This window comes from Triticum dicoccoides, chromosome 5B (genome assembly GCF_002162155.2).
Source record: "Triticum dicoccoides isolate Atlit2015 ecotype Zavitan chromosome 5B, WEW_v2.0, whole genome shotgun sequence".
Classification (NCBI taxonomy): domain Eukaryota; kingdom Viridiplantae; phylum Streptophyta; class Magnoliopsida; order Poales; family Poaceae; genus Triticum; species Triticum dicoccoides.
Genome location: NC_041389.1, coordinates 563,018,753 through 563,037,693, shown reverse-complemented (window position 1 = coordinate 563,037,693; position 18,941 = coordinate 563,018,753). Strand labels below are relative to the sequence as shown.

At 46.2% G+C, this 18,941-nt stretch overlaps 1 protein-coding gene across 1 annotated transcript; it reads left to right on the top strand.

Moving 5' to 3' along the window:
* Window positions 1–1,218: 1,218 nt before the first annotated feature.
* Window positions 1,219–4,479, top strand: LOC119313096 (the record flags this gene model as incomplete). The annotated part of the gene is made up of 3 exons (XM_037588907.1): window positions 1,219–2,883; window positions 2,998–3,252; window positions 3,505–4,479. Coding segments are annotated over exons 1-3 (2,895 nt in total), but the record flags the coding sequence as incomplete, so codon positions are not given.
* Window positions 4,480–18,941: the final 14,462 nt, after the last annotated feature.

Sequence of the window (18,941 nt, the reverse complement as noted above, 5' to 3'; positions counted from 1 at the left end):
CATTGGCCTACGTGCGGTTGAAGAGGTTCTGTTCCAGCATCGTCAAAAAGTTGGCGCCACCACTCCTACACGAGGTGTCAGCGCTCTGACCGGAGGCCGAACCGTTTACACCCAAGCGAACAGCAAGATCCAGCAAGAGATCTGCTGGGACGAACACCACCAAGTCCAACAAGTTGGAGGGTGTGTTGCTGCGAGCACTTGGTCTAGTCCCGGAAGATATGGCTGTGGACGACGAGGCAGTCAAGGAACTCCAAGAGCTGTTTGATTCCCCCTTAAGGGAGCAGCATGTGAGGGTCATAGCGGAATTGTTTGGCAAATGCGTCCCCAACAATGATGAGCTGTCACGTGAGATTGAGGTGGTGATCGGTGTGCATTGAGCATGCCGTGGGGCATGGGTGTTGTTGGTTCCTTGTTATGGATCACAACCCCGGGATCATTTGCTGGAACGTGAGAGGGTTGAACAACCCGGCCAAGAGGAAGGTAATTAGGGAGTTTCTTTCGTCGCTAAGAGTTAACCTAGTGTGCTTGCAAGAGACTAAGCTTAAGATTGTAGATCAATTCGTGGTAATGCAATGTTTAGGGCCATCCCTTGATGGCTTTGCCTACTTACCGGCTGTGGAGACGCGTGGAGGTATCTTACTGGCACTGGTGGAAAAACAGGCTTCCGTCCAGCCCCATAAGTCGCGAAGCTGTAGGAACCGCGACTAATGGGACCTTTAGTCGCGGTTCTGGAGGTGAACCGCGACCAAAGGCCTGGGCCCAGGGCGCTCGGTGGCCAGCTGGCGCACGTGAGGGTCTTTAGTCGCGGTTGGCGAGGACAACCGCGACTAAAGGCCTTCGGGCACCTTTAGTCACGGTTTGCCAGGCCAACCGCAACTAAAGCCCCTCCCCTATATATACCCATCCAGCAGCCAACACTTAGCCATTTGGAGCCATTCTCTTCACAAGTGGGTGTAGGTTTGCTTTTGGTTCCTCTTATGCACATAAGGTGTTTGATGAAATGCCCCAAGAGCATGAAACAAACATGACATGAAGTGTTGGAGCCACACTCCTCGATCGCGGTTAGCAACTTGATGAACCTTTGATGTGTCATTGATAAAATATGCATGTGTGCAGTTCATTGTTTAATTTATATTGTTTGTAGCTAGTTAGTTTAACAAATGCATGATGGTTAATTATATATTTTATATTATAATAATGCAGATGAATCGGCAATGGATGTACGGTAACCGACTCTCCGGCGAGTTCACTACGGGTTTGAAAGATTTCCTCGTAGTGGCTAATGCGAACAAGCAGGGGGGTTTTGTTATCTGTCCATGTGTTATCTGTAAGAATCATAAGGGTTACTCTTCCTCAAGAGATGTTCACATGCATCTGCTTAGGCACGGTTTCATGCCAAGCTATAATTGTTGGACCAAGCATGGAGAAAGAGGGGTTATAATGGAAGAAGATGAAGAAGGGGATGATTTCATCGATGAAAGCTATCTTGCTCATTTCGGTGATACTTTCATGGAGGATGCTGAAGGTGAAGGGGAAGGTGAAGAAGAGGCACGTGATGATCCCGTTGATGATCTTGGTCGGACCATTGCTAATGCACGGAGACGCTGCGAAACTGAAAAGGAGAGGGAGAATTTGGATCGCATGTTAGAGGATCACAGAAAGGCGCTGTACCCCGGATGCGATGATGGTCTGAAAAAGCTGGGCTGCACACTGGATTTGCTGAAATGGAAGGCAGAGGCAGGTGTAGCTGACTCGGCATTTGAAAACTTGCTGAAAATGTTGAAGAATATGTTTCCAAAGGATAACGAGTTGCCCGCCAGTACGTACGAAGCAAAGAAGGTTGTCTGCCCTCTAGGTTTAGAGGTTCTGAAGATACATGCATGCATCAACGACTGCATCCTCTACCGCGGTGAATACGAGAATTTGAATGAATGCCCGGTATGCACTGCATTGCGTTATAAGATCAGAGGCGATGACCCTGGTGACGATGTTGAGGGCCAGAAACCCAGGAAGAGGGTTCCCGCCAAGGTGATGTGGTATGCTCCTATAATACCACGGTTGAAACGTCTGTTCAGGAACAAAGAGCATGACAAGTTGTTGCGATGGCACAAAGAGGACCGTAAGTCGGACGGGGAGTTGAGACACACCGCAGATGGAACGCAATGGAGAAAGATCGACAGATGGTTCAAAGATTTTGCAGCTGACGCAAGGAACATAAGATTTGCTCTAAGTACGGATGGCATGAATCCTTTTGGCGAGCAGAGCTCCAGCCATAGCACCTGGCCCGTGACTCTATGCATCTACAACCTTCCTCCTTGGTTGTGCATGAAGCGGAAGTTCATTATGATGCCAGTGCTCATCCAAGGTCCGAAGCAACCCGGCAACGACATCGATGTGTACCTAAGGCCATTAGTTGATGAACTTTTACAGCTGTGGGGTGGTGTCCGTGTGTGGGATGAGCACAAACAAGAGGAATTTGACCTACGAGCGTTGCTTTTCGTAACCATCAACGATTGGCCTGCTCTTAGTAACCTTTCGGGACTGTCAAATAAGGGATACAATACATGCACGCACTGCTTACATGAGACTGAAAGTGTACATTTGCCAAATTGTAAGAAGAACGTGTACCTTGGGCATCGTCGATTTCTTCCGAAAATTCATCCAGTAAGAAAGAAAGGCAAGCATTACAACGGCAAGGCAGATCACCGGCCGAAGCCTGCGGAACGCACTGGTGCTGAGGTATTTGATATGGTCAAGGATTTGAAAGTCATCTTTGGAAAGGGTCCTGGCGGACAATCAGTTCCGAAGGGAGCTGACGGGCACGCAGCCATGTGGAAGAAGAAATCTATATTCTGGGAGCTAGAATATTGGAAAGTCCTAGATGTCCGCTCTGCAATCAACGTGATGCACGTTACGAAGAATATTTGCGTGAACCTCCTAAGCTTCTTGGGCGTGTATGGGAAGACAAATGATACAAAGGAAGCACGGCAGGACCAGCAACGTTTGAAAGACCCTGATGACCGGCATCCGGAATGGTTTCAAGGTCGTGCCAGCTACGCTCTGACCAAAGAAGAGAAGGTCATCTTTTTTGAATGCCTGAGCAGTATGAAGGTCCCGTCTGGATTCTCGTCCAATATAAAGGGAATAATAAACATGGCGGAGAAAAAGTTCCAAAACCTGAAGTCTCACGACTGCCACGTGATTATGACGCAATTGCTTCCGATTGCTTTGAGGGGGCTCCTGCCGGAAAATGTTCGAGTAGCCACTGTGAAGCTATGTGCATTCCTCAATGCAATCTCTCAGAAGGTAATCAATCCAGAAGATCTACCACGGTTACAGAATGATGTGATCCAATGTCTTGTCAGTTTCGAGTTGGTGTTCCCGCCATCCTTCTTCAATATTATGACGCACCTCTTGGTTCACCTAGTCGAAGAGATTTTCATTCTCGGTCCTGTATTTCTACACAATATGTTCCCCTTCGAGAGGTTCATGGGAGTATTAAAGAAATATTTTCGTAACCGTGCTAGGCCAGAAGGAAGAATCACCAAGGGCTATGGAAATGAGGAGGTAATTGAGTTTTGTATTGACTTTGTTCCTGACCTTAAGCCGATTGGTCTTCCTCGATCGCGGCATGAGGGGAGACTAAGTGGAAAAGGCACGATCGGAAGGAAATCAACGACATGTATGGACGACCATTCTCTGACTGAAGCACACCACACTGTACTGACCAATTCCAGCTTGGTGGCTCCGTACTTTGAGAAAGACAAGAATATTTTACGCTCGGACAACCCGGGGAAGCCTGAATCCTGGATTAGGAAGGCCCACATGGAGACTTTCGGCAGTTGGTTGAGAAAACATTTAATGAATGACAATGATGTTGTAGATCAGCTATACATGTTGGCCAAGACACCATCTTCGACTATAACGACTTTCCAAGGGTACGAGATAAATGGGAATACATTTTACACGATCGCCCAAGATAAAAAGAGCACCAACCAAAACAGTGGTGTCCGCTTTGATGCAGCAACCGAGAATGGGCAAAAGGTCACATATTATGGTTACATAGAGGAGATATGGGAACTTGACTATGGACCCTCCTTTAAGGTCTCTTTGTTCCAGTGCAAATGGTTCAAGCTAACAGGAGGTGGGGTAAAGGTGGACCAACAATATGGAATGACAATGGTGGATTTCAACAATCTTGGTTACCTTGACGAACCATTCGTCCTAGCGAAAGATGTCGCTCAGGTTTTCTATGTGAAGGACATGAGTAGCAAACCGAGGAAACGGAAAGATAAGAAAACGATCAGTACATCATGCGATGATCCAAAGCGCCACATTGTTCTTTCAGGGAAAAGAAACATCGTGGGAGTGGAGGACAAGACAGACATGTCAGAAGATTATAATATGTTTGCTGAAATTCCGCCCTTCAAAGTGAACACCGACCCAAGCATTAAGTTAAATGATGAGGATGCTCCATGGATACGGCACAACCGTAAGCAAGCAGGGACACAACGGAAGAAATGATGTGTAATAATTTATTGTACCAAACTTTGTTGAATGGATCATGTGAATTATATTACCCGTGATGTGTTTGGTGTCCATTTTCGAATGATTCAAGATACCACTGATGATACATGAAATTTGGAGTGATTTAGTCATACTCCTGCCTAGGCGTATACAATTTTGAATTGAATTAGTTTTATTTTTCTGAATTTTTTGATATATTATTTGTATTTTTAACATTTTGAATTGAATTAGTTTTATTTTTCTTAATTTTTTGATATATTATTTGTATTTTTAGAATTTTGAATTGAATTAGTTTTATTTTTCTGAATTTTTTGATATAATATTTGTGTTTTTAACATATTGAATTGAATTAGTTTTATTTTTCTGAATTTTTTGATATATTATTTGTATTTTTAACATTTTGAATTGAATTAGTTTTATTTTTCTTAATTTTTTGATATATTATTTGTATTTTTAGAATTTTGAATTGAATTAGTTTTATTTTTCTGAATTTTTTGATATAATATTTGTGTTTTTAACATATTGAATTGAATTAGTTTTATTTTTCTGAATTTTCTGATATATTATTTGTATTTTTAAGATTTTGAAAAAGAAAAAGTATTTTGAAAAATACCTTTAGTCGCGGTTGTTCTGGCCAACCGCGACCAAAGGTTGATAATTAACAAAAAAACCGTAAAATTTGATAATTAACAAAAAAACGTATATAAAACTTGATAATTAACAACAAAAAAGTAAAACTTGATAATCAATATATACAATGACCCCGCGCGTCAATGTACAACGATCCCGCTTTAAAAAAATGTACACGACCCCGCGCATATACGGAGAGGGGGCGGCGAGGGGGGCGGCGATGCGCGCGGTGTTTTTTTTTGGATCGAGAGGGGGCGGCGAGGGTTATACATGTGTGTTGTCCTCGCCTCCCTCTCCGTGACGCCGTCGTCTGCCGCCCCGTCTCGCGCTCTACCGCGACACCCTCTCCCACCCCTTCCTCGCCCCCTCCTTTTGCCACCGCCCTTTCGCCACCGCCACCGCCACCGCCCCCCTTCTTCACTTAATTAATTTGTTTTTACTACATGTTTTCAGGACTGACATAATGGCGGACGATAGAGCTGACCCGATTATGGACAACTATGATCCGGACGGTGAAGCACATATGTTCGGCATCATAAACAGCGATATTCTATATGTGCCGACCGGAGAAGAAGAAGATGATATCTCTTCTTATCTGAACCTTGACGGTGAAGATGAAGGGCGCCGTCAGCAAGATGATGCCGAACAAACGTCGATAAACGACGATCTTCAAATGGAAGTAGCAACCACCTCCGGCGCCGAGGTATATATATACATTGAGCCTCTGGTGATACAAACTAACTGATTTGAATAAATATGTGTGTACTAACGCGCGCGACTCTTTCTTATTTTAGCCCTCGGCCGGATCGTCGAAACAATTGAGTACGTCGTCAAAGCGTGGCGCAACCAAGACGATGAAACAAGGAGAAACATGCACCATCGAGGTTGTCGACAGTGCAACCGGCAGGCCGCTGGAGCCCCGCAAGAACGCCACCAAGTTTGTCAGCCAATGCGGAGCCATTGTTAGAGACAACGTCTCGATCACCGTCCAGGAGTGGAATGAGCCAAAGAAGGCACGAATTGATGGTTTCACTTTTGTCGATAAGAGAACAAAAAAAGATTGCTTCAAGAAGCTTATGGAACATTTCGTTCTACCTCTGGAATACAACAAATTCGATGAGGAGGGTAACAAGATTGAGGAAAACAAGGAGAGGAGGAGGCTAGTCAAACAGTTCGCTCTTCATAAGATGGCCGACGCATTCCGGAAATTCAAGCAAAATCTAGCCCATGACTTTGTCAAGCAGAACAAGACTCCGGATTTCAAAGGACAATATGAGAAACTGAAACATGATTGGCCAGAATTTGTGAAGCAAAAGAAATCGGAGCAGTTCATTCAAATATCGAAAAAAATAAGGAAAATGCGGCTAAGAAGGAGTACAATCATATTATGGGGCCAGGAGGGTATCGCCTTTGGGAGCCTAGGTGGGAGAAGATGGAGAACGAGCTGAGGGCGCGAGGAATCCGTCCAGGTACGGAGGGATGGGACCCAAGGGCCAAAAGCTGGTGGTACGGGCATGGGAGAACGCTGAACCCGGAGACAGGGGAGTGTGTTTACCGGGGCAAATTAATTAAACCCACCCAAGCCCTTATTAACGCAATGAGGGATGCTCAACAGGGGAAGATCAAGTTCAACAGAGAGAACGACGCGCTGACAAAAGCCCTCGGGAATCCTGAACACGGAGGACGTGTACGAGGCATGGGGCACATTCCGTGGAAAATAGGGTTCCCCCAGAACGATGACCCGTACGGTTACAGAAGCCGTAAGAGAAAGATGGATCGGGAAGCAGATGTTGTGGCGCGGTTGGCATCGGAAATGGATGTGATGAAGAAAACCATGAGTGTACTAGTAGCCGAAAGAGATGCAGCTCGGGTGCAGCATGAAGATCATCCAGCGGATCTCGGAAGCCAGCAGCGGAGAAGCAGCCTGGCTTCCACAGAGGCCCCACCGGCTGGTGCAGATGCACCGACGATCGAAATTACTGCACCGGAGCCTCTGGTGGTCGAAATTACTTCACCGGAGCCTCCTCGCTACCCCGTGGACGATATAAAGGAGATGAAAGAATGTCATCTGTATTATCCTATCGGGAACATGTCCATGAAGGTAGCCATCGGCAGTGCTTCACCATGTTTACCTGGAGCACTCCACCACAACAACCCCATTCAAGATGGCTATGCTCGTGTCACGGTGGAGGACATAGTCCAAGGGTTTGAGGACCTGGAGATTGACATTGCTACACCTGAAGGGGAGAAAAGACTTGGAGATGTCAAGCGCCATTTCATTCTATGGCAAAAGAAGTTTATCAAGTTTCCAGGCGAGGCGCCAAGGACAACAAGTCCACCCCCCTACGGTGGTGGTGGTGGCGGTGGCGGTGGTGGTGGTGGTGGTGGTGGTGGCGGTTCACCTACACCTCCGTCACGTCAGCCGACGCCGCCCCCCAGTCCACAACGTCCGGCGGGTGATCAGCCGCCGCCCCCCAGTCCTCGTCCGGCGGGTGATCAGACGCCGCCCCCCAATCCACCTCCGGCAAAGAAGCAGAAGCAGTCCTGGATTATTAACCCGGACCCTTATGTACCTAAGACCACAAAGGTACCAGAGCCATCACTGAAGCCTCTCCCCACAAGGCCTTGGGAACGTAGTGCCGAGGAAGTCGACGCGGCCGCGGCTGCTGATTTGGAGAAATGGAAGGCGGACTGCAAGAAGAAAAGAGAGCCCGAGCCCAAGCCAGTATTTTCTGATGAGCAAAAGAAGTGGGCTAAGTCATTTTTGAGCACACCGTCCCAAGCCGCGAAGAATCTGCCTAACGACTATGCACGTGAACTTCGCAGGCAGGCACTCATGTTCAAGGAGAACAAAGAGCGGGAGAAGGCCGAAAGTAAAAAAAGCGGGAAACAAGTTGCCCAGCTCGGGGAACAAAGTAAACAATCGATTGCCCCGCTTATAGTGGAAGCCTTCTGTCCGGATGCCCCCGAGATCATACAAGCTGCGGCAGCACAGGGATTGACTGTAACGAGTGCCAGAGAACAAGCGGCCAACTTAGGTATTACTCTTCGTGAACTGTTAGGCCTTGATGAGGCGCCAGTGAAGGAGGTAGTAATTACATATGTCAAGAATGGGCCTCTCGTCGAGCATGCGCAGGAAAAGGATCTACCTCCACAAATGAAAGGTCTGCTGAAATGGTACAAGGGTTACATAAAAAATAAAAACGCCAAAGATTATATTTATGCGGAAGTTAGACATGAGCATCACTTGAAACATTACTATGTACAAATTGAACTGAGTGAATTGTTCCAGCTTTTCAATCTGCGCGAGCTCGATAAATCTATCATCAGTTGCTACGTTCTGTAAGTGATTTATTAATTCCTACCCCATCTCGTTCATATTGCCTGCACTATATATATGTCCTAACTATATTGTTGTGTCCGCTATTATACATGCAGAATGAAGATTAAGGAATGCAGAGTAAGGAACATCCATGATGTTGGGTTCATTGACCCACACATCGTTAATGGACATGTGTTGGAGCGTCACCCCGCCGACGTGGAGGCAGACCTGTGGCACTTTCTTACAAAGCAGGAACTCAAAAGTGATATTCTATTTCCTTACCATTTTGAGTGAGTGTTTCTGTCTTGAGCACATTCTCTTTTGTTTACTCCATGCATGGTATGTTGCCGGCTAATCGATGAGTTATGCATGACGTACTGTGCATGTATCGTGTCCGCAGGTTCCACTGGATTCTGCTAGTAATTAAAGTTAACACCTCAGAATGTCTCGTCCACGACTCTGTGAATATGGATCCAAAGCTTTGGGGCGGCATGAGAAGAATGCTGCAGAAGTAATTATTTTCATTCATTTGCGCTCTATATCGATCGGCCTATTTCGTTCATTTCCTAATATCAAGTAAGTAATTAATAACTCTCTTGTTCATTTAATTTTCTTTGCCTCGTAGGGTTTCGAGACGGTTCGTAGATACAAAGGTCGGTGAATTCAAAAAAGAGCTAGAATTCAAAATGTTAAAGGCTAAGAATGCTGGGGATATTCAGCCACCGGAGACCAATCTATGTGGATACTATGTCTGTGAGATGATCCGGAGATACACCTCTGAGCGGGTTCCGAGTGATACCAATGCTCAGAGGAATAACCTCCGGTGGATGCTTAGTCCAGAAGCTCGCTTCCGACCACTTCAAGAGGAACTAGCTGGATGGTTCAGCAGGGAAGTCCTCCATCCTAAAGGAGAACACTATTACGAGGACGTAGAACTTTATATGCATTAAATCATGTATGGAAACTTGTTCAAAATTGTATATGGTCATCCGATGATATTGAATATATATTGTATATTCCTCTTGAATTCTTTTTGGTTCTAATTTCAAATTTATTTGAAATTGTACATTCATATGCATGTATGTAGTACCGTAGAATATATGAAACTCCTTCAAAATTAAAATAAAGCACAAAAGAAATAAAACAATACAAATTAAACAGAAAACAGGTTTAGGGGGGGGGCTAAAGGTGGCGCCCACGTGGACGGGCCTTTAGTCGCGGTTCTTAAGGAGCCGCGACTAAAGGTGGGGGGCTTTAGTCGCGCTTATTTGGTCGCGGTTGCGCAACCGCGACTAATGGCAGTTGCGAACCGCGACCAAAGGCCTTTTTTCCACCAGTGTGGCTTGGGACACTACGCGCTTAACCATGGACTACATCAAACTTGCTAACAACTTCCTAACGGGCAAACTTCATCAGGTTGATGACAATGAGTGGTGGATCTCGATGGTGTACGCGCCCCAAGGTGATGAGATGAAAACACAATTCATCCAAGACCGTTATGATAGGAGGCTGCTTTGCCCAGTGCGTTGGATGTGCCTTGGTGACTTCAGCATGATTCTCAGGGGATCGGAGAAGAGCAACCAGAATATCAACAAAGTAATGATGAGCAAGTTCCAAAACTTTGTTGATGACCACGAGCTCAAGGAGTTGTATATGCACGGGCGCTGATTCATGTGGTCGGCCGAGAGGAATACACCAACTTTCACCAAGATTGATAGGATGCTCGTCTCCGTGGATTGGGAGCTAGGTCACCCCGACTACCTACTCCAAGCGCTATCTACTAGTGCCTCAGACCATGCGCCTCTACATCTCTCCACGAGCAACAACTTTCAAGTTAAACACCGCTTCCACTTTGAGTTATATTGGACAAAACTTGATGGCTTTCTTGAGGCGGTCCAAGAAGCACTACTAGGGAAAACCTTATACATAGAATGTTACCAGTAGCGCTGTACAAAATCAAACGCTACTGCTACTTAGTAGCAGCGCGTGTAAAATAACCGTGCTACTGCTATGACTTTAGTAGTAGCGCGTACTAGCAAAAAGTGCTACTGCTATGTTTGAACTCGGCGCACATGGCTAGCCCAACCTAGCAGTAGCGCGTATACTGGCCCGGCGCTACTGCTACTCTCCTTAGCTATAGCGCGCTTACGTGTAAGGCGCTACTGCTAACGGAAATAAAATAAAGTGAAAAACAAGTAGAAAAGTAAATGAAAATGAAAGAAATAGAAAAAGGAGAAAGGGAAAAAATAAAATGTAAAGAAAAATAAAAGAAAAAGGGAAAAAAGGAGAAAGGAATATCAGTAGCGCGTTTCCAAAAACGCGTTGTAGCTAACTTAGCTATAGCGCGTTTTCGGAAACGCGCTACCGTTACGTTTCACTTAAACAGCGCCCCCCCCCCCGCCCCCTGGCCGCCACACTTCTTCCCCAAATCCCTCGCCCTCGCCGCCGTCTCCCCAATTCGCCGTCGCCCCACTTCGCCGCCGTCTCCTGCCGGCGTGGATGCCCGCAACCTCACCATCTCCCCCCGAGGCCGTCGTCATCCTCACCGCCGCCGCCCGAGGCCGCCCTCAGCCTCACCGCCGCCACCCGATCGAGGCCGCCCTCGACGTCACCGTCCGCGCCCTCCACCTCACCACCGCCCGAGCCCGCCCAGGACCGCTGTTGCCCGTGCTCGAGCCCGCCCTCTCCGCCCCTGCCTCCGTCACCAAGCACCTCCCCGCCATCGTCTCTCCCCTCTCTGTAAGTCCCCCACCCCTCCCCCCACTCCTCTCTCTCTGAATTTTAGAGAAAAAATTAGTAGAGCAAAAGTTTGTTTATAGCAAAAAATTTTGTTTAGAGCAAAGGATGTTAAGTAGTAGATGTTAGAGCAAAAATTAGTTTAGAGCAAAAATTAGTTTAGAGCAAAAAAATTGGTTTACAACAAAAGTTAGTTAGGGCAGTAGAGTTTAATTAGGGTAGATGCTGCTTGTATAGTATATAGTGATACTAGTAGATGTTAATTAGGTTAGGGCAATAGTGGTACTAGTAGATGTTAATTAGATGTTTTTCAGTTAGGGCACTAGAGTTTTGCTAGGTTAATTAGGTTAGCAGTGCTGCTAGTAGTAGTGGTACAGTAGGTTAATTATGTGATGTTAAATGAATAACCTAAATGAATGAAATTAGTAGTTAACTGAATTTTTTTTCTTTTCATCATTATAAAGCACTAAAGTTAACTGAATTTTGTTCTATTAGTAGTTAAATGAATTTTCTTCTACATTTTGTTTTTGAATTAGCTTGTGAAATTTGGACATGTGGTTGCTCGTGTATATTTGGACATGTGTTGCGGTGTCGAAGAGAGATATTTGAACACTTTTTCCAGGGAATGATGCTGAGTGGCCTATGTTTTGCCGGAATATTGATTCATTTCTGTTCCGGCAAATTTCAGGTTCTTGATTTGTCCACTTTTTAGCAAAGGTCATGCCGAAATTTTCCGTGAATTTCGGCATGACTTGTGCTATAAACTAGGACATATCGAGTGCCCGGGATTTGCCGCACCAGGAAGGAGTCAACATTCCTGCAAAAAAATAGTCCTTTTTTATGTCATTATTCATTTTATTAGGTCTAGAATTAATTGACTAGATTTAATCATAGGAAACATGGCTAGCAACGATGAAGGACAGGGTTCTGGTGATTGCGACGACGTCTACCGGGCGGCAGACGAATTTTTTAGCCTTACCGACGATCAACAGATGTTGTTGCTGGGCCCACCGGTGGCATCGGGGACTGAGACCGACACGCAGACCGGTGCTGAGACCGACACGCAGACCGGTGCTGAGACTGAGACCGGCGCTAAGATTCAGACCGGCATCGAGACCGGTGCTGCCTCGGGGAGCGGAGCCGGTGTAGAACCGAAAGCAAAGAGGCAACGGCTTCCTAACAAACTCAGGACTACTAGACTGGTGGTCACGGAGGTGGACGACGGCAATTTGAGCCAAAGGCACCCGAGGAAGCGCGCGCATGCTACGGCAATCAAATAGGCTGCATCATACGGACAACCGCCACCATCAACGATGAGAAACTAAAGAAGATAGAAAATATGAGGAGCTCCCTCCTAAAGAAGTTTCACCAGATATTCTTGTTCCCGGAACGGAATGAGAAGGATTATGAAGATCCAGACAAGGACCCGGCAATGAAGAAGATAAACAAACACGCCATGACCAAGTTTAGCGACGCGTTGGCCGCCTGAAAAAATTGAGTGAAAGCAAAGATCAACGACGGGGAACCCTACTCTGTCTCTTTCTGTTGCTCAACTATATATGTTGCATATCATCGACTCATGTGACGATGCAGGTGCATAGATCATAGATGGTGAAGAAGTGCAACGCCAGGAGTATATATACGACAAGTGGCCGGAGTGTCAGGCCCAGGTGTACCGGTTTTCGGTTTCCGAGCGACACGCAGTACTTAGTTTAGGTTCACGCTAATGCGAGAGAGGGATACGAACTCATGTACTCAAAGTGATAGCTATTCTCGCGTATATCATTGTTTAGATGGATGACGATGTATTTGCAAGTAATCGAGACTTGTATCGCTATTTTCGAGATTGATGACGAGAGACCATTTTGTGTTGGATGATGATTATGATGATGACATGATTTGATGAGACTAATTGTATGTATATGCTATGATTACATTTGTATGTGGATGATATGCTAAAGATTATTGTATAAAGCCTATTCAAATACAAAGCAAATAAAAAACAAATATGCAGAAAAAACTAATGAAACTAGTAGTAGCGAGTGGGGGAAATTTAGCAGTAGCGCCGACTTACCAGTAGCGCTTCCTGCTAAACAGCGCTGCTGATAATATCAGTAGAGCCCTTTTCCAAAGAGCGCTACAGCTATTCATCAGTAGCAGTAGCGTGGGTCAACAGGCGCTACTGCTATACGTTAGCTGTAGCGCCTTATTAGTAGCGCCGGTACCCGCGCTACTGAGAGGGCCAAAACCCGCGCTGCTGCTAGGCTTTTCCCTAGTAGTGTTAAGCTTGGGTCTGTAGCAATGAAATCTTCGACCCATTTAAGACGCTGGACACTCTTTTAGAAACACGACTACATACTTACAAGTTTGGGGCAGAGGAAAACCGATAACATCAAAATGAGCATGAAGATCGCCAACTGGGTGATTGCTCGGCTGGATAGAGCTCAAGAGCGCAAAATGCTGAACCTGATGGAGCTATGGCTTCGCCGGACCTTGAAGCTGGCTCTGCTTGGTTTAGCTTCCTCTGAGCGCACCATTGATAGACAAAGATCGAGGATTCGTTGGCTGAAGGATGGAGACTCCAACATCAAGCTTTTCTAGGCCGTGGCAAATGGGAGACGAGCCAAGAACTTTATTTCCTGCATCAAGCGGGGCGAGGAGCTCATCGCTTAACAAGCTAGGAAAGAAGAAGTGTTCTCGAAGGCTTTTGAAAACTTGCTGGCCAAAGCGGGAACAGGAAAAGGTTCTCTGGACCTAAACTTTCTTGAAATCCCAAGTCATGACTTGCAAGAGCTGGAACTAATGTTCACGGAAGAGGAACTGTGGAAGGTAATAAAGGAGATCCCAGCTGACAAAGCACCGGGACCGGACGGGTTCGTCGGAGCTTTCTATCATATGGCATGGCCAATCATTAATGGTGACATAATGGCTGCGCTCACGAAGTTGTTTACGGGAGACGGCAGAGGATTCGACAAGCTGAATGGAGCGCATATCATCTTAATTCCCAAGAAGCTAGATGCCATGGAGGTGGGAGACTATCGGCCTATCAGCCTTCCACACAGCTTTGCAAAGATCTTCGCCAAGCTGCTTGCTTTGAGAGCACGCCCCCGCATGTCAGAGATCATTGAGGTCAACCAGTCGGCTTTCATCAAAGGGAGGAACATACACGACAATTTCTTACTCGTCAGACAAGTGGCTCGGAAGCTGCGCGCAAGAAAAGAGGAGAAGGGGCTCTTCCTTAAGCTCGATATTTCGAAAGCATTTGACTCCCTGTCATGGCCTTTCCTTATGGAGATCTTGGTAGCAAGGGGCTTCGGTCAGAGATGGATTAGATGGATCTCGATGCTTCTTCAATCTGCCAATACCCGTGTGGTTGTCAATGGGGTCCCAGATAGATGTTTCCACCGTGCCAAGGGTCTTCGGTAGGGCGATCCGGTCTCGCCGCTGCTGTTTGCAATTGCGATAGACTCCCTCACGTATGTCTTGAAGAAGGCAACGGATGTTTGTGTGTTGAGCTTGTTCAGAGGCATCTCGGTGAACCAAAGGCTCTCTCTCTACGCGGATGACCTGGCCCTGTTCTTAAGGCCGTCGTATCAAGACCTCAATTTTGTTAAGGCAGCATATGATATCTTCAGTGAAGCATCAGGCCTTAAGATCAACTGCAGCAAATCGCATGTGATCCTCATCAAGCAGAATGATAGCGACCAACAAAGAGTGTAGGAGGTACTGCACTGCAAACTTGCCAAATTCCCATGTCACTACTTGGGGCTCCAACTGGCGATCAATCAACTTACCCGAGCAGATTGGCAACCCCTCTTAGATCAGGTCTGACATTTTATCCCTGCCTGGCAGCATGGCTTCATTCAAAGACCGGGAAGGCTTGTTCTCGTCAAGACTATGATCGCTACCAGATCGGTTCGTCAACTACTAGTGCTTGACCCCCCCCCCCCTTTGGTTCTGGAGGACATCAACAAATGGATGTGTTGCTTCTTATGGGCTGGTAAAAATAAGAGTCATGGAGGACAATGCCTCGTCGCTGGGGAGACAGTTTGCAGGCCAACGAGCTTTGGTGGGCTGGGTGTGAAGAATTTGGAGGTGCAAGCTTTAGCACTTCGTGTGCGTTGGGAACGGCTAAGGAGAACGGACCCGAACAGGCCAAGGCAAGGCCTTCATCTCATGGTTGACGAGCAAGCACGCGTTGTCTTTGATAGCCTGGTCAAGATCACTGTTGGAGAGGGAGCGAAAGTTCTCTTCTGTAAGGATCGTTGGATCCATGGAGTTGCGGTGAAAGACATTGCCCTGCTGCTCACTCACCTTGTCAGCACAAGAGATATTAACAGGAGAACGGTGCGCGATGCACTCCTTGACAACGCCTGGACGAACAATATCCAGGGAGAGCTCTCGTTCCTGGGGCACATGGAAGTTTACATGCTGGTCCAGGCCATTAGCACGGTGGAGAGGAACTCGCCCTCTGATGCATCACACAAATACACAGCCAGCTCCACTTACAAGAGACTATGCATCGGCTACATCCGTTCCCCGACGGCCGGCTGCATTTGGCGAAGCTGGGCACCACTCAAGTGCAAGATCTTCATGTGGTTGGCCTCCCAGTACCGGCCGTGGACTTCCGACCGCCGTGCCCGGCATGGCCTTCAAGATGCCCCATCCCCTTGCTACACTTGCCTTCAGGAGGAGGACAATGCGGATCATATCCTCGTACAGTGTGTCTACGCTCGTGAAGTGTGGCACTCCTGTTTCAGTGCGTGGAACCCCAACATACACACGCCAGACAAAAATGGACCAAGAGAAGCATAAACTCAATCGTTATTCTCATTGCGTGGGCGCTCTGGAAGCAATGCAATGCTCGAATCTTCAACAACAGGTTGAGACAGAGATCTCCACTGCAGCTTAGAGATGACATTCAAGAGGAGATTGAAGATTGTAAGAAGGCCGGTCTCGGCGGTGTCGGAGCTCTAGATCCTTTTACGAGAGAGTAGTCTAAGAATTCTAGGGTGTAGGAGTGGTGTGTGTCCCCCCTGATGACTTGTTCGCATCTTGTCCGGATCTTGTGCATAAACTTCTGCCTTCTATAAAACTACGGTATGCCTTTGACGTACTCCCAAAAGAAATACCAGAGCGGGCCACCATGCCGGACTTTGGGGTAGACTTGTGTACGGGATGCTGCAAACAACATCCTTGCATGGCGGCATATCAGAGAAGGAGAGTTCCAACGATTGGGGAGATGCTCATCAACAATTATTACGTCTATGTCGAAGTTCGGGCTTCACAAAGAGAGGTGCCATCTCACATAGGCCAGGGGATGCCTCTCGCCAACGCGGTCTGGTCCATGACGTACGCTACCATGTCACCTGCCGTCAGCTCAATTTACACTTGCTTGGTGGAAGAGAAGGACAACACCGGAAATAGTGCCATTCCCAGAGCCCGTGCCACCGGAGGAGGGGGGGGGGTCTAGAGTTTTGGGATGACAGTTGATCCCCAACGCCCAAGGCCGACCTTAGGGCACCCGGCATCCATAGTGCATGCCATAGCTAAATATGACACATAAGAACATATGCCATGACTTCCAAATTTACTTTTGAGATGAGACCCATTTCATAGTAAAAAAATGCCATTTATCTCTCTTTGAAATGCATGCATCTGGTTCTCTCTCTTCGGTATGCACAAGAACGGGGAGGTTTTCAACCACGAAGATGAAGTAGCATGCAAAAAAATATTGTCACTTCGGGTTGGCATCAGCGCTTCTACTGCCCAAGTTCCCTTGTTTTTTTATTTAGCAACAGCTACACAGCCTGTGGCACTAGTGACAAAGCCGAAAGAAAGCACTTTGGGTTTGGCTTGTTTTAAGATATCGGCTCCATATAAAGTCCATAGGGGATCAACTATGCAAGATAGACATACAGCTTATTCTTCCTCTGGGTGCGCTTCATCCAAGATCATGAGCTGCTAGACCAAAAAAAAAAAACCAAATTTAGTTCTTTTTTGGAAGAGGAGGATAATCCTCGGACTCTGCATCAGAGTGATGCTTGCAGCCATATTAATAAATAAAGTGTGAAACAGAGTCTAAAGTCCAAATCTAGCTCACAATCGAAGCTCAACAAAAAGGAAATAAAAGATGCCACAGCCGACGAAAATAGCAACATTGCTACGATACCTATACAACTAGCCTGTTATTAGCGTCATCCAAATCTGTTGAAGATAACTCGTACTACCATCTCCCAACGGTTGCACCCAGTAACCAAAAACTACCTGGAGTCCGCATGAGTAAGTAACGATCATGTACGGATCCAAGCAGTGGCTCTGTAGATAACCTCCGAAAAGTTGATAAAATTTTCCGGTTAAAGATCATGTCGTTTCTTTTGTTCCATATAGCCCAAAGTCTATATGTATCGTGCGCCATAGTAGTTTTGCCAACGGGTAATCGGGAAATAGGTGTTGTATAGTTTCATCATGGTCACAAAAACAACATCTAGAACTAGCTAACCACCTTCGCTTTACCAAATTATCTTTCGTCAAGAGCACTCCCTTGTGGACAAACCACATGAAGATTTTAATTCTAAGCGAAACTCTAATCTTCCAGATATGAAGGGATCTCGGAATTGGCCTAGAGTCAATTAGATCGAAATACATAGATTTCACTAAGAAACTACAATTCGTAGATATTTTCCAGTGAATGGTGTCTGACTGGTCAGAGAGTTGAACCTCCATCAATCTGCGGATCAAGGGCAGCCACAAGTTCCAATGTTCCCCCACCAGAGACCTAATGAATTGGATATTAAGGGGGACCAATTGTATTACTATAGCAACATAATCTTCCTTATGTTGTATAATATTATATGAAGTGGGATATTGTATGGCTAGGGGCGTCTCCCTATCCCCGCATCTTCTCAAAATCTAGTCGTGTTACCATTACCAACGATAAATTTCACACCAAAAAAAAGGAGATTTTCATCCTCATTAACACTTTCCAGAACGGCGAGTCATTTCGCCTAGCGGTAAACTGGTCCAAAGTCTTAGATTGGAGTTACTTATTATGAAAAATTTGTATCCTCGTGCCCAGAGTCTCGGTAGATTGTCGGAATGACCATTTGGAGAGGAGGAATTTATTCTTAACTTTTAAGTTCTCGATCCCTAACACCCCCCTTGGTCTTTGGGTCTGCAAATTATATCCCATTTGGCCAACCTGTATTTCATCTTAACCTCATCGCATTGCCAGAAAAATTGAAATCGATTAAAGCCTAATCTTTTCCATATCCCTACTGGTACTTCAAAGAAAGATAGGAGGAATATCGGTAGATTCGTCAGCATCGAGTTTATCAGCACTAGTCTTCCTCCATAAGACATAAGCTTGCCTTTCCAGCAGCTTAGCCTTTTTTCTAATCTATCTTCAATGCACTTACACTCTTTATTTGACAATCGGCGATGATGAATCGAGATCCCTAGGTAACTAAACGGTAGCAATTCTCTCAGACACAAAGGTCACTCATCAATACATAACCTCTAACTATTTGCTCTAGGTGCGAGTGCCTGCAACCTTCCTCCTTGCTTTCAATGTCATTCCTTGCTTATGTGACACGAATGACATCGTCCTGATAGATGCCGTGGAGGTGCAGGGAAACATTCATGGCATTGCACACTCTTGGCTTGGGAGGTGCCAGGAATGCAGCCGTGTAGACAATTTAGTAACAAGGTTAGGCACAAGCGTTTG